Source organism: Periophthalmus magnuspinnatus, chromosome 18, assembly GCF_009829125.3.
Source record: "Periophthalmus magnuspinnatus isolate fPerMag1 chromosome 18, fPerMag1.2.pri, whole genome shotgun sequence".
Taxonomy (NCBI): domain Eukaryota; kingdom Metazoa; phylum Chordata; class Actinopteri; order Gobiiformes; family Gobiidae; genus Periophthalmus; species Periophthalmus magnuspinnatus.
Window position 1 is genome coordinate 817130 of NC_047143.1, and position 15304 is coordinate 832433.

The following is a 15304-nucleotide window of genomic DNA, read 5'->3' on the forward strand; positions in this document are numbered from 1 at the left end:
GGAGGGCACAGAGGGAGGAGGGCACAGAGGGAGCAGAGCACAGAGGGAGGAGGACACAAAGGGAGGAGGGCACAGAGGGAGGAGGACACAGAGGGAGGAGGACACAGAGGGAGGAGAGCACAGAGGGAGGAGGACACAGAGGGAGGAGGGCACAGAGGGAGGAGGGCACAGAGGGAGGAGGGCACAGAGGGAGCAGAGCACAGAGGGAGGAGGGCACAGAGGGAGGAGGACACAGAGGGAGCAGAGCACAGAGGGAGGAGGACACAGAGGGAGGAGGGCACAGAGGGAGCAGAGCACAGAGGGAGGAGGACACAGAGGGAGGAGGACACAGAGGGAGGAGGACACAGAGGGAGGAGAGCACAGAGGGAGGAGGACACAGAGGGAGGAGGACACAGAGGGAGGAGGGCACAGAGGGAGCAGAGCACAGAGGGAGGAGGGCACAGAGGGAGGAGGGCACAGAGGGAGGAGGACACAGAGGGAGGAGAGCACAGAGGGAGGAGAGCACAGAGGGAGCAGAGCACAGAGGGAGGAGGGCACAGAGGGAGGAGGGCACAGAGGGAGCAGAGCACAGAGGGAGGAGGACACAAAGGGAGGAGGGCACAGAGGGAGGAGGACACAGAGGGAGGAGGACACAGAGGGAGGAGGGCACAGAGGGAGGAGAGCACAGAGGGAGGAGGACACAGAGGGAGGAGGACACAGAGGGAGGAGGGCACAGAGGGAGCAGAGCACAGAGGGAGGAGGGCACAGAGGGAGGAGGACACAGAGGGAGGAGGACACAGAGGGAGGAGAGCACAGAGGGAGGAGGACACAGAGGGAGGAGGGCACAGAGGGAGGAGGGCACAGAGGGAGGAGAGCACAGAGGGAGGAGGACACAGAGGGAGGAGGACACAGAGGGAGGAGGGCACAGAGGGAGGAGGGCACAGAGGGAGCAGAGCACAGAGGGAGGAGGGCACAGAGGGAGGAGGACACAGAGGGAGGAGGACACAGAGGGAGGAGGACACAGAGGGAGGAGAGCACAGAGGGAGGAGGACACAGAGGGAGGAGGGCACAGAGGGAGGAGGGCACAGAGGGAGGAGGGCACAGAGGGAGGAGGACACAGAGGGAGGAGAGCACAGAGGGAGGAGAGCACAGAGGGAGGAGGACACAGAGGGAGGAGGGCACAGAGGGAGCAGAGCACAGAGGGAGGAGGACACAGAGGGAGGAGAGCACAGAGGGAGGAGGACACAGAGGGAGGAGGACACAGAGGGAGGAGGGCACAGAGGGAGGAGAGCACAGAGGGAGGAGGGCACAGAGGGAGGAGGGCACAGAGGGAGGAGGGCACAGAGGGAGCAGAGCACAGAGGGAGGAGAGCACAGAGGGAGGATGACACAGAGGGAGGAGGACACAGAGGGAGGAGGGCACAGAGGGAGGAAGGCACAGAGGGAGGAGGACACAGAGGGAGGAGGACACAGAGGGAGGAGGGCACAGAGGGAGGAGGACACAGAGGGAGGAGGGCACAGAGGGAGGAAGGCACAGAGGGAGGAGGACACAGAGGGAGGAGGACACAGAGGGAGGAGGGCACAGAGGGAGGAAGGCACAGAGGGAGGAGGACACAGAGGGAGGAGGACACAGAGGGAACAGAGCAGAGGACACAGAGGCTGTGCTGTTTTGGACACTCTGGACACTTTGTTGTGTGGTTCAGAGGAGGAGTCAGAGGAGGAGTCAGAGGAGGAGGAGTCAAAGGAGGAGTCAGAGGAGGAGTCAGAGGAGGAGGTGATAAAGCCACTGTCTCCAGTTTGGCCTGGAGCTGCTAAATATAATCCAGAGCCTGATCCTAGAAAACAGTATTTATGATCCTAGTCAGACTTTAACATTTATTAAGTAGCTCCTGATACTAAACTGGAGACTTGTGATTATAACATATGTACAGTATTTTAAACACAAACTGTTTTATCCAACTTTATCTTAAAGTTTCCACTAGATGGAGCCACTCGAGCACAAGCTGAGCCTTTGTTTTAGTCTGAATTAAATATAATAAATAACTGTATATGTATAATAAATAACTGATTATACATAAATCAAGCTGTCATGTAGGATAATGTGTCTGTATCTTCTCATCTCTGTCATAATATAAAAAGCAAATCTGAGGGTAAACATAATCATTGTTTTATTTGTGTGTATTATAACTCATTTCTTACATTTATTTTGAAAATCCGCAGGTATGTGTGATACAGACCTTTATTACACATTTAATAAACATATTGGAGTTATTCTTATTCATGGAGTTATAAGGATAATATGGACACATGCATATGTAATATCTCTATGGAACACACACGTACCAGGCCGTTTAACCAAAGTACCAGAGTAACTCCAGGACACAAGTTTAAATACACAAAAGAGTCTCTAAAAACATGAGGATTCAAACAGTTTATCAAACATCAACAAAAGTACATTATACCAAAATAAACACAAAAGAATGATGATAAAAAGTGTAACTGACCCTAGAGTGTAACTGACCCTAGAGTGTAACTGACCCTAGAGTGTGATTAAACATAACAGACACAATCACATGATTTAAGTCACTCTGTATTTACATAAATGTATTGAACATCCAGGAGCTCACATCTGAAATGCTCCAAGTCCAGGTCCTCAGGTCCTCTCTCTAGCGCCCCCCTCTGGCCCGGACCTGAATCAACAGAACACAGCACATCAGCAAGTGACAAAAGAAAGTCTAAACGCAGACAATGTCTAAACCAGGTTTACCCCGGGTCTAAAGGTGCAGTACCTTGCAGTAGTAGTAGTACATTGGAAGGATGTAGAGGAGCTTCAACAGTAGAATGACCAGGACTCTGATGATCAGGTCTGAGACTGGAGCTGCAACACAAAAGACCCAGATCAGTCCAGACCAAGACTAGGACAAGGACCAGGACCAAGACCAGGACCAAGACCCTCACATGACCCTGTGTGACCTTCACATGACCCTGTGTGACCCTCACATGACCCTGTGTGACCCCTGACCCTCACATGACCCTGTGTGACCCTCACATGACCCTGTGTGACCCTCACATGACCCTGTGTGACCCTCACAAGACCCTGTGTGACCCCTGACCCTCACATGACCCTGTGTGACCCTCACATGACCCTGTGTGACCCTCACAAGACCCTGTGTGACCCCTGACCCTCACATGACCCTGTGTGGTCCTCACATGACCCTGTGTGACCTCTGACCCTCACATGACCCTGTGTGACCCTCAAATGACCCTGTGTGACCCCTGACCCTCACATGAGGCTGTTGCTGGACGTACCTCCCAGAGAGAGCTGGAGGCTGGGGCTCTGAGAGGAGAAGTTGTGGTTGAACACATGCAGGTGGTAAACACAGGTGTAGTTTCCTTTGTGGGCGGAGCCAGTGTCAGAGAACAGGAAGTGTGCGGAGTGATTGACAGCGGGCAGGGTGTGGTTCTGACCGAGGGGGCCAGTGGGAGAGAGGAGCTGGAAGGAGCCTCCCGGGTACTGTGGCTCCACAGAGCATTTGACCCTGAACTTTGACCCCAGCAGCACCCGGACCCCCTGTGGCCGGGCCTGGGAAGCCCCGTCAGACACAGACAGAGAGATGACCGGACGATTCAGTAAGTCTGTGGAGAGAGATGATTGGACAGTTCAGTCTGTGGAGAGAGATGATTGGACAGTTCAGTCTGTGGAGAGGAGTGTGTGTGACACAGAGGAGTGGACATCACACATTTTACACCTGAAAAAAACACCTGAGAAACATAAAAATGTGAGATCAGACTTTTACCTGAGCACACCACCTCTACACCCAAGGAAGAGGAAGAGTCTGAACCATAGACACAGTCTTTCACTGCAGACTTCTTCTTCACACAGTCAGATGAGACTCTCCACACTGGACTCTGTGGAAAATCATCTCTCTCTTCTCCATCAACAGCAGAGCCACAGTCCAGGTCTCTGCACACAGCAGCTGTGTCCTCCAGGACCCACGGTCCAGAGGGTTTATACGGCTCCACTCGTCTCCACTCTCCTCTGTGTTTCACCTCCACAGTCCCAGCACAGCGACTGGCCCCTCCCACCAGCCTGAGCGGCTCTGAACAGACAAGAGACAGAGTGAGCCCCGCCCCTTTACCTGAGCAGTGAGCCCCGCCCCTTTACCTGAGCAGTGAGGCCCCGCCCCTTTACCTGAGCAGGTGAGGTTGACAGCGGCTCCAGAGGAGCAGGTCTCTGAGCCGGAGCGGGGACAGTCCATCAGAGCAGACTCATGGCCCTCACAGTGGAATGTCTGCCTCAGAGGAGAGAGCGCCCCCTGGAGGAGAGAAGGAGCCCCACAGCCCAGCTCCCTGCACAGCACCTCTGCCCCCTGCTGGTCCAAGGCCCCTTCACAGACCCAGGTCCAGGACTGGTCCCAGATCTGCACTGATCCTGAGCACAGACTGGGCCCCGAGACCAGACGCACCGAGTCTGTGGACACACATGTGTGACATCACCGCTCTGAGCCAATAGGAAATCTGATGTTTCTGAAGCTCTGACTTCTAACTGGGAACACAAACTCAGTTGTAATTTGAAGTCTGGTGGAGTTTCTGAGTTTGCGTCACAGTGACATGAGTCTGTTTGGGAGGACAGCATGGATTCAAACTGAGACTGCTTCACTGATGCTTTTACTTTGGAAATGAAATGCATTTAAGCCAAAACAGTTCTATTTTCAGATGAACAAACTCATCAGCAATAGAACTTTGTGATAATAGAGGAGCAGAGTGAGACACATCTGAGAGATGTCCTCCTCTTTAGTCCTGGTTCACTTCTGCTTCAGTTCTGGTGCAGTTCTCCTCTAATATGACTGAAGATAAGTGTATGTGTGGCTGAAAGAGAGTAGAAAAAAAACATCTGAGAAACATAAAAATGTGAGATCAGACTTTTACCTGAACACACCACCTCCAGACCCAAGGAAGAGGAAGAGTCTGAACCAACGGCACAGTCTCTCACAGCAGACATCTTCACACAGTCAGATGAGACCCACCACACTGGACCCTGTGGAAAATCATCTCTCTTTTCTGCATAAACAGCAGAGCCACAGTGCAGGTCTCTGCACACAGCAGCTGTGGCCTCCAGGACCCAGACTCCAGTGGGCTGCACCCGTCTCCACTCTCCTCTGTGTCTCACCTCCACAGTCCCAGCACAGCGACTGGCCCCTCCCACCAGCCTGAGCGGCTCTGAACAGACAAGAGACAGAATGAGCCTTTACCTGAGCAGTGAAGCCCCGCCCCTTTACCTGAGCAGTGAAGGTCCGCCCCTTTACCTGAGCAATGAGCCCCACCCCTTTACCTGAGCAGTGAGGCCACGCCCCTTTACCTGAGCAGGTGAGGTTGACAGCGGCTCCAGAGGAGCAGGTCTCTGAGCCGGAGCGGGGACAGTCCATCAGAGCAGACTCATGGCCCTCACAGTGGAACGTCTGCCTCAGAGGAGAGAGCGCCCCCTGGAGGAGAGAAGGAGCCCCACAGCCCAGCTCCCTGCACAGCACCTCTGCCCCCTGCTGGTCCAAGGCCCCTTCACAGACCCAGGTCCAGGACTGGTCCCAGATCTGCACTGATCCTGAGCACAGACTGGGCCCCGAGACCAGACGCACCGAGTCTGTGGACACACATGTGTGACATCACCGCTCTGAGCCAATAGGACACACACAGGGCTGTGACATCACCGCTCTGAGCCAATAGGACACATGCTGCCTAATCATGTTTTTAGCGTCTCTCTGGGTTTAGACTTTAGCCGTTTCTCCCTGATCACAGACTCTTTTTGGACAGTTTCAAATTTCACACACTTGGACTCGTCTCTGTGGCACTCTGTGTCCACCAGGACTGTCCTCCTCATGTCCAGAGACACACACAGAGGCCCCGCCCCCTCTGTGTGAGGACATGCCCTTTCTGTGTGTGTGCATGTGTGTGTGTGCGTTGAGACAAAGACTAAAGATGTGTCCAGACTGGGGTGTCAAAAACGCGTCTTACGACCTATAGTTGGACGTCTTTACATTTGAGGACAAACTCATAGACGCCGTGGATGCCGTGGACACTTGTCAAGGTTAAATCCTTGACGTGCCCAGGGCGTCCGTTGTCATCTGCGAGTGTCTTTGGATGTTCTGTTTTCCCTATGTCTTTGTGAACGATGCAGACCAGAGTGACTTTAGTGGATTTACACCACGTTGCACATTATTAATCAAACTGTGTTTAAATGTCATAAAGGGACATGTTTTGTTTTACAGTGAAACTCGTGGATGGTATTGTGTCTCAGGGTCTTTGGGTCAGTGTCTCAGAATTTACTGCATTTTTTCCACACAACTACCTCTATTTTACACATCCATCCTTATTTTTTCTTTGACGCATTGAATAAGTGACTGAGAAAATCCCCGCAGCACCTGCGCTCTGATTGGTCGTCTTCGAGGGACAACAGAGGCAGATTACCGTAGTAAAATATTTAAAGAGCCTCATGCCTCTGCTTTGAGACGCCGTTTGAATTTACATGAAGCACAGCTGGTTGCAGAGTTACGTTAATGGAAAGTCCACAACCGCGAGTCGGCGACAACAGCATCCGCCGCGAGGATTCAGAAGGACATTCCACATTATTAAGCAGACAAACATTTTCAAGCAATTTGAGAAAGAAAAAGGATCTCTCTAGTGCTAAAATGTGTGAATTAGTTGAATACCTTGGACAAGGTATGAAAACCTTAGATATTTCACAAAAACTTAAGCATGATCATCATACTATTAAGAGATTTGTAGCTGATTCAGACACACACGGATTCAGATAAAGGCACAATGAGGAAGGTTTCTGCCAGACAAACACATCAGATTAAGAGAGCAGCTGCTAAAATGCCATTACAAAGCAGCCAACAGGGATTTGAAGCTGCTGGTGCTTCTGGAGTCCCATGAACATCAAGGTGTTGGATCCTCCAGAGGAGGTTATGCATAAACCTTCTATTGGGCCACCCTTAAGCTCACAGCAGAAACGGCTCCAGTGGGCCCAGAAATACATGAAGACTCATTTTCAAACAGTCTTGCTCACTGATAAGTGCCATGCAGCCCTGGATGGTCCAGATGGATGGAGCGGTGGATGGTTGCTGGTGGATGGTTGCTGGTGGATGGTTGCTGGACGTCCACTATGTCCCAACAAGGCTGTGACATCAGCAAGTAGGGGGCGGAGTCATGTTTTAGGTCAGAATCATGGGGAGAGAGTTGTTGGGGCCCTTTAGGGTCCCTGAAGGTGTGAAAATGACCTCTGCAAAGTGTGTGGAGTTTCTGACCACGTTCTTCCATGGTACAAAAAGAAGAACCGTGATCACAAAATCATCTTCACGCTGCAAGAAACACCTCTGCATCACTGGCTGCTCCGGGCATAAAAGAAGAGAAACTCATGGTGTGGCCCCATCCTCCCCTGACCTCAAGCCTATTGAGAACCTTTGGAGCATCCTCAAGTGAAAGATCTAAGAGAGAAGCAGTTCACATCCAAACTGCAGCTCTGTTGGCTGTTCTGACGTCCAGCAAAGAAACTCCAGCAGAAACTCTCCACAAACTCACAAGTTCAATGGATGCAAGAGTTTTGAAGCTCCTCTTAAATGAGGGTCCTATGTTCAAATGTAACGTGACCTGTTGAGATGTTTGGATAGAAAGTTTTTGATTTTGGTAAAATGCTAATACTTCTAATTGAATAATAAGCAAATGACCATTTTCAGTTCTTTACGACAATAACATGGTTTAAAACTCTTGTGCAGAATAATCTGGAACAGTGCAGTTTTTATTTTTCCTGTTGTTTGATTTTCCTGTTTGTTTTTGTGTGTATATCTCGGTGGCTGAGTGGCTCATGTCTCACAGCAGAAGGTTTGGTTGATCCCCGGGTCGCCCAGGCCTTTCTGTGTGGAGTTTTTCATGTTTCTCCTCGTGTCTGGATGGGTTTCCTCCGGGTACTCCGGTTTCCCCCATCAACCAAAACATGAACGCCCTTCAGACAACTGTTGTTGTGATTTTGGGCGTTACAAAAATAAAATGAATTGAATTGAATTTTTGAAAAAAAAAAAAAAAAACTGTTATCATTGGGAGGTTTGTTCAATAAAATTTGAATTGTTGTCTAAAGGTTAATGACTTGAAAATTATGATGACTGCCATTTATATTGGCAATTTGGCAAAATATGAGAAAAATATAATTTGCACAATAATTTAGAACGCAGACTATGACATAAAACCCATCAACAGAGACGATCGGCTCTGTGGTGGTGTGTTTGAGTCTGTGACTAGCCTTTAAGCTAGCCTTTAAGCTAGCCGGTGCACCCATCATAATTAAGCTTCCGCTAGTTTGTAGGTGATGTTGTTCTTCTTTTTCTGGATGATGGTGTGGCTAAATCACTGGAGTCTAGTTTCTGATTGGTTGACGTTACACGTCAAATGCCAAATGTTCAGCTTTTTCAACTCTGGTGTCTGACGCTTTGGACGCAGCGCCAGATTTGCACCACTCTGACGCTTGAACAAGGGACGCAACAACACAGGGCGGCCAAGACACGTGTCCACCATAGACTTCGCATGTAAACTCGACGCCCCTGACGCCCCAGTGTGAAAGCACAATAGTGTGTGTGTGTGTGTGTGTGAGACTAGAACAATGTGACATCAGACTTTTACCTGAACACTTCACCTCCAGTCCCGAGGAAGAGGAAGAGTCTGAACCATAGATACAATCTCTCACTGAAGACTTCTTTGCACAGAAAGGTGAGACCTTCCACCCTGGACTCTTTGGAAAATCATGTCTGTGTCCTCCATAAACAGCAGAGCCACAGTCCAGGTCTTTGCACACAGCAGCTGTGTCCTCTAGGTTCCAAAGTTCCAAGTCCACATACACCCGTCTCCACTCTCCTCTGTGTCTCACCTCCACAGTCCCAGCACAGCGACTGGCCCCTCCCACCAGCATGAGCGGTTCTGAACAGACAAGAGACAGAGTTAGCCCCGCCCCTTTACCTGAGCAGTCAAACCTCGCCCAAATCAGAGTAAAACAATAATTCAGATTTTTCAACTGGATAAAAGTTTTAGAGCAGGGGTGTCCTTCGCCCTACATTGCCTCTAATTTTGCTCACAAGGGGGCTCTGAGATTTATTTAATTCAGTTTTGTAGTGAAAATACTGTCAGGAGATGAAGGAGGACAGTCCTGTCCTCAGGTTTGTCCCTCCACCCACTATTGTGATTTCACTTTGACCCACTGTGGAAAAGACTTTGGGCCCTGGGGGAGGAGCTAACTACACCCAAACAGTTAGCTCCTCCCTCAGACACATATAAGGCAGTGTCCACCAGCATCTGACCAGAACTGAAGAAACAATCTGACCAGAACTGAAGAAACAATCTGACCAGAACTGAAGAAACAATCTGACCAGAACTGAAGAAACAATCTGACCAGAACTGAAGAAACAATCTGACCAGAACTGAAGAAACAATCTGAGCAGAACTGAAGAAACAATCTGAGCAGAACTGAAGAAGCCGCTGGGATGAGCAGCCAAACGTCTTCACTCTGAAACTTTTGTTCAGTGACACAATTATATTTTCCTTTTTCTCTGGATCCCACCTGGACGACTGAGGGATTACACAGACACTGTGGCAGAGTGGTTATCCTGTGTCCTCCTCTCACCAGGAGGTTGTGGGTTAGACTCCTGATCTGAGTGGAGTGTGCATTTTCTCCCTGTGTTACTGTGGCAGAGTGGTTATCCTGGTGTGTGAGTGTCTTTACCTGAGCTGTTGTCTTCTGCCAGGAGCCCTGCACACACAAAAGTCACGTCACAAAATGGCGGCTGTTGGTCACATGACACAGAGCTTCACACAAAATGGCGGCTGTTGGGCTCATTAAAGCCACAGGCTCGTTTCATCAGATGGAAACAGGAAGCTCACTATGGCCCCGCACGATCAGGCTGTGTTTGACTTTAGAAACACTTTTTATTAAATAAATGTACATTTATTTCTGCTGAGACAGAGTTTCAGACACAGGAGCCAGTTCCCCTCAGACTGAAGCAGCTGCAGTGTGGGGCCAAAAGACACTTTGACAAATAAACAGAGGTGGAACAAGTACTCCATCTTGTTACTTAAGTAAAAGTACAGACACCAGAGCAAACAAATACTCAAGTAAAAGTATCACATGAAAACACACACTTTGTAGAGCGTCTAACCCAGGACTTGTCAAAGTTACTCTAAGGTCATGATGTTGTTGAGTTTCCTAAAGTCATGTATAAAGCAAAGTGCCATGTATCACCTGTAACATTCAAAGAGTCTTTAAGAACAAGTCACTACAGCCTAAAAGAACACATGCATTCAGACAGAATCAGAACCAAAGATATGGAACCAACCCTGACCCCTGACCCCTGACCCTAAGCCCTGACCCTAAGCCCTGACCCTAAGCCCTGACCCTAAGCCCTGACCCTAAGCCCTGACCCTAAGCCCTGACCCTAAGCCCTGACCCTAAACCCTGCAGTGAAACGAGTTCATTCATCGAATCATCTGGACAAAGACCAGGATCCACAACAATAATGAGATTTAACAAATAGATGAAATCAGCTCATGAAGTCAGTCTGAAAAGAAGAAAAGTCCAGATATGTGTTTGAAAAGAAAGAGTGTGATGGAAATTATACATTTTGTCCGTCATGTTTTATAGTAAATCTGTGTTAAAGTTTAGTGCAGAAAAAGAGCAGATCAGACGGCTCTTTCTGCTCCGTTTCATTCACGTCTCGTATGTTTCACTTTATGACACTGTTCATGTCTTTTTATAATTTAAGAAATAAATAAATGACAAACAAGTCACTTACCCAAAGTGTAGACGAACCAGACCAGGACCAGTGCCCCCAGAGCCATAACCAGGACTGAACCAGGACTGAACCAGGACTGAACCAGGACTGAACCAGGACTGAACCAGGACCAAACCAGGACTGACCCAGAACTGAACCAGGTCTAAACCAGGACTGAGCAGGACTAGACCAGGACCGAGCCAGGACCAAACCAGGACTGAACCAGGACTGAACCAGGGCTGAACCAGGACTAAACCAGGACTGAACCAGGACCAAACCAGGATTAGATCAACACTCTGACGTGTTTGAGTTTCCTGTTTTTAACACATTCTTATCTCTTCATCATTTGTGGTTTTTCTTGCTAAAACTAAATATCGCCATAATCTGATTTCTTTTTTTTTTTGTTACCATAATATGCATGTTCACATTTTAAAACTGTGACTAAACTAAACCCGTGAGGAGCGATGTCCAGTGTGTCTGTGTCCAGATGTCCCACCGTCAGTCTCTGTGTTTGGACCATTTCATTGTCTCATTGACTTTATATTTATTATTATTCTCACTGCTCTATGTTTCTCCTCTCTGTGAAAGTTCTGTTCTGACTTATGATTTCACAAAATGGATCCATGTTATAATGTGACCTCCTCCACACGATGACATCACAAGGTGAAACAGAGTGTTTTCCATTTGAGAAAAGAACAACTTTATAACATAGATCAGACAACAGCGTAATACAAGCCTTTTAATCTGGCTGCTCTGCTGTGTGTGCTCGTTCACTCTGCTGTAACAGGCCCGTCTCTCCGCTGTAACAGGCCCGTCTCTCCGCTGTAACAGGCCCGTCTCTCTGCTGTAACAGGCCCGTCTCTCTGCTGTAACAGGCCCGTGTCTCTGCTGTAACAGGCCCGTCTCTCTGCTGTAACAGGCCCGTCTTTGTTGATGTTGTTGTTGATGTCGTTGTTGTTGATGTCGTTGTTGTTGATGTCGTTGTTGTTGTTGATGTCGTTGTTGATGTCGTTGTTGTTGATGTAAATCAGAATCAGAAGAATCAAAAGACTTTTATTGCCATCGTCTGTGAACACATTTTACAAACTAGGAACTTACTGCTGTGATAAAGTGCAACATAAAAACACACTGAATAAATACAAATACATATAAAGGCATGCACAGACTTAAAAAAGATATGCTTAAAAATAAAATACTTAGAGGTAGAAATGTTGATGTCATTGTCGATGTCGTTGATGTTATTGTTGTTGATTTCGTTGTTGATGTCATTTTTGTTGATGTCTTTGTTGTCACTGTTGAAGTTGTTGTAGTTGATGTAAATGATGTTCATGTCATTGTTTTTGTTGTTGTTGATGTCGTCTTCTTGAGATTGTCTTAAGTATTGTAACCGTAATATCATGTTCTCACCAGTCTCTTGAGGCTGTGGTTTGGTGGGTTACAGTTAGATTTAATATGATGTACAGTGGAGCAAAAAAGTATTTAGTCAGTCTCAATACTTTATTATATACTCTTTGTTTGCAATGACAGAGGTCAAACGTCTTCTGTAAGTCTCCAGAGGTTTTCACACACTGGTGCTGGTAGTTAGGTTTCATCTTCAATGTCCTCACTGATGGAAGGAGGTTTTCACTCAAAATCTCACAATACATGGCCCCAATTATTCTTTCCTTTACACAGATCAGTCGTCCTGGTCCCTTTGCAGAAAAACAGCCCCAAAGCATGATGTTTCCACCCCTATGATTCACAGTAGGTCTGATGTTCTTTGGATGAAACTCTGCATTCTTTCTCCTCCAAACACAAGTTGAGTTTTTAACAAAAAGTTGTATTTTGGTTTGATCTGACCATGTGACATTGTCCCAATCCTCTTCTGGATCATCCAAATGCTTCTGTCAAATTTCAGACGGGCCTGGACATGTCCTGTCTTAATCAGGGGACACGTCTGGCACTGCAGGATTTGAGTCCCTGGTGGTGTAGTGTGTTACTGATGGTCCCTTTGTTACTTTGGTCCCAGTTCTCTGCAGGTCATTCACTCGGTCGTGTGGTTCTGGGGTTTTTGCTCTTTGTTCTTGTGTCATTTTGACCCCACGGGGTCAGATCTTGGTGGAGCCCCAGGTCTTGGTCTTGTTCCATTTTGTAATACTTGCTCCACAGTTGATTTGTTGACTCCAGCTCTTACCTGTTGCAGATTGAGTGTTCGGGGCCTGGTGTCTACAGTTTTGTTTGTGGTTCCTTTGCTCTTTGGTCTTGTCCATAGTGGAGTTTGAGTCTGACTGTTTGAGGTTGTGGACATGTGTCTTTTATACTGAGGACGAGTTCAAACAGGGGCCATTAATACAGAGAACGAGTGGAGGACAGAGGAGCCTCTGAAAGAAGAAGGTACAGGTCTGTGAGAGACAGATCTTGGTTGTTTGTAGGTGACAAATACTTATTTTACCCAGGAATTTACCAATTAATTTATTAAAAATCCTACAGTGTGATTTCCTGGATTCTTTCATTCTGTCTCATTGTTGAAGTGAAACTATGATGAAAATTACAGGCATCTCATCTTTTTAAGTGGGAGAACTTGAACAATTAGGGCTGAATACTTTTTTGCCCCACTATATTTTCTTGCTGTTTTCATTGCTTAAATAGACCAGTGAGGCAGGACAGTTACAGCTCGTCTCTTTATTCAACAACTTAACTCAACTCAGTACAAAGTAATAAACAAAATACTAATGTCCAGAATTAATGTCATTACATAAAATAATATATGTGAAATAAAACAAAGGTCACAAACATGAATACAAGGGCCATATCACATTTTAGGAACACGTGGTCTCAGTTGAAATCAGTTTAAGATCTGACATGTTTTGAGGCGTGTGCAGTTCAGAGCTGCTGTTCTGAGAATCAAACCAAAAAGCCCCGTTTTATCAGAGTGAAGGAAACTCACTATCAGCCAGTGTCACGCTCTTGTATTTCACAATATTTTATTCTACTTTTGTACATTTTATGCACTAATTTTCTAGGTTTCATGCATTTGACTTTGTTTTACTAGACAGGACAGACTCATGTAGGACAGACTCATGTAGGACAGACTCATGTAGGACAGACTCATGTAGGACAGACTCATGTTGGACAGACTCATGTAGGACAGACTCATGTAGGACAGTGGGAGCCTTTAGTTGGAGCCCTCCTCTCAGGGGGCTCTCGGGCCTGTCCTTTGTTCAGGGGTCCCAGTCCTTGCCTCTGCTCAGGGCCTGGGGACTTGTGTGTCCTGACGGACCCATCGTGTTTCTTCTTTGGTGATGACGGCCGGTGGAGCTGTGACTGAGAGTTTCTGCCTGGGGTTGTAGCCTCTGCCTTGGGGTTAAGGGTCATCCAGACGTTGCCTTTCTTTCCCTCCTATGACACTCCAGTATTCCATGTGCTCCGCCTCTTTGACTGCACGGTTGGTCCTGTTCAGACAGTTAGTTTGATGGTTTCTGGATCTGGGTGGTCTTGTTCTCCTCTGGGGGTCTCGTTCACTGCATATGGAGTGTGGTTTACATGGGGCTGTACAACGTGCTGGTGGAGGTCTGGTTGTGTTCTGGTTCCTCTTGTTTCTTCTGGTTGTACCTGTTGGATGTCTCCAGGTGGACGGTCATCTGCTCGGTTTGGGCTCCAGGCGTGTGTGTTTGTGTGGTGCTGTTTTCTTCTCCTGGTGCTCTTGATAGAGGCGTCCTTCAGGGTGACAGTATCGAGCTCTTTGTACCTTGTTTTTCTTTTCTTGTGTGGTGCTCCAGGGTGTAGTCGCCTTTCAACTTTGTTTTTTTGATGCACTTTAGAGGCAGGTCCTTGGGAGGAGGGGCCTGTGTGCATTACTTTTATAGATGTCTTAAGCGTTCTGAACCTTATGATCTTCTCTCCTGTGGCCTTTATGTAGGTCTCCTGTGGCCTTTGTGTAGGTCTCATGTGGCCTTTGTGTAGGTCTCATGTGGCCTTTGTGTAGGTCTCATATGGCCTTTGTGTAGGTCTCCTACGGTCTTACGTAGGTTTCTGTCAGTGCTGAACCTCGTAGGGGGCGCAGCACATACCTCATACAAATGTAAGTTACTGTAGTACTTTGTAAGTCTAGATACTACACATCTGGAAACACAGATATATTGTATTTTAAAAACAAATCTCTTTTCTACTAAAAGGTGGTTTAGGAACAGAATTGTTTTAGTCAGTCAAGTTTTCAGTCAGTAATGGAATTCTTTAGAGTTCTAATGAAATTCTTAAAAATTGTAAAATTCCTGTTTCTCTTCAATAATATTCTATTGTTTTTGACACAGTTCCATCTGTTTACATCTGCTGTGCAGGGGCTCAGATTACACTGCTGCTACCTCAGTGTCTCCTGTGGATCCATCTCAAACTTACGTCTTTCCTCGTCTTACGTCTTTCCTCCTCACAAATGTCAGAAACTGTAAGATAAGAACCATGTTTTAAGAAAACAGCTCATCCTCTCCAGCGACCGTCTCATGCTGGGCCAGATTTGTCCTGATATAAGATGGAGCCATGTTTAGT

The 15304-nt window shown here is 47.5% G+C and overlaps 1 protein-coding gene across 1 annotated transcript; it reads right to left on the reverse strand.

Annotated features, from left to right (window-relative positions):
• Positions 1-2623: 2623 nt before the first annotated feature.
• On the reverse strand, positions 2624-12182 carry LOC129457128 (ABC transporter G family member 7-like). The gene is made up of 5 exons (XM_055229212.1): positions 11980-12182; positions 3776-4017; positions 3288-3614; positions 2768-2856; positions 2624-2668 (listed from the first exon to the last, which is right to left on the reverse strand). Exons 1-5 carry the CDS (start codon positions 12180-12182, stop codon positions 2645-2647), a joined length of 885 nt encoding a protein of 294 aa, XP_055085187.1. The 3' UTR covers positions 2624-2644.
• Positions 12183-15304: the final 3122 nt, after the last annotated feature.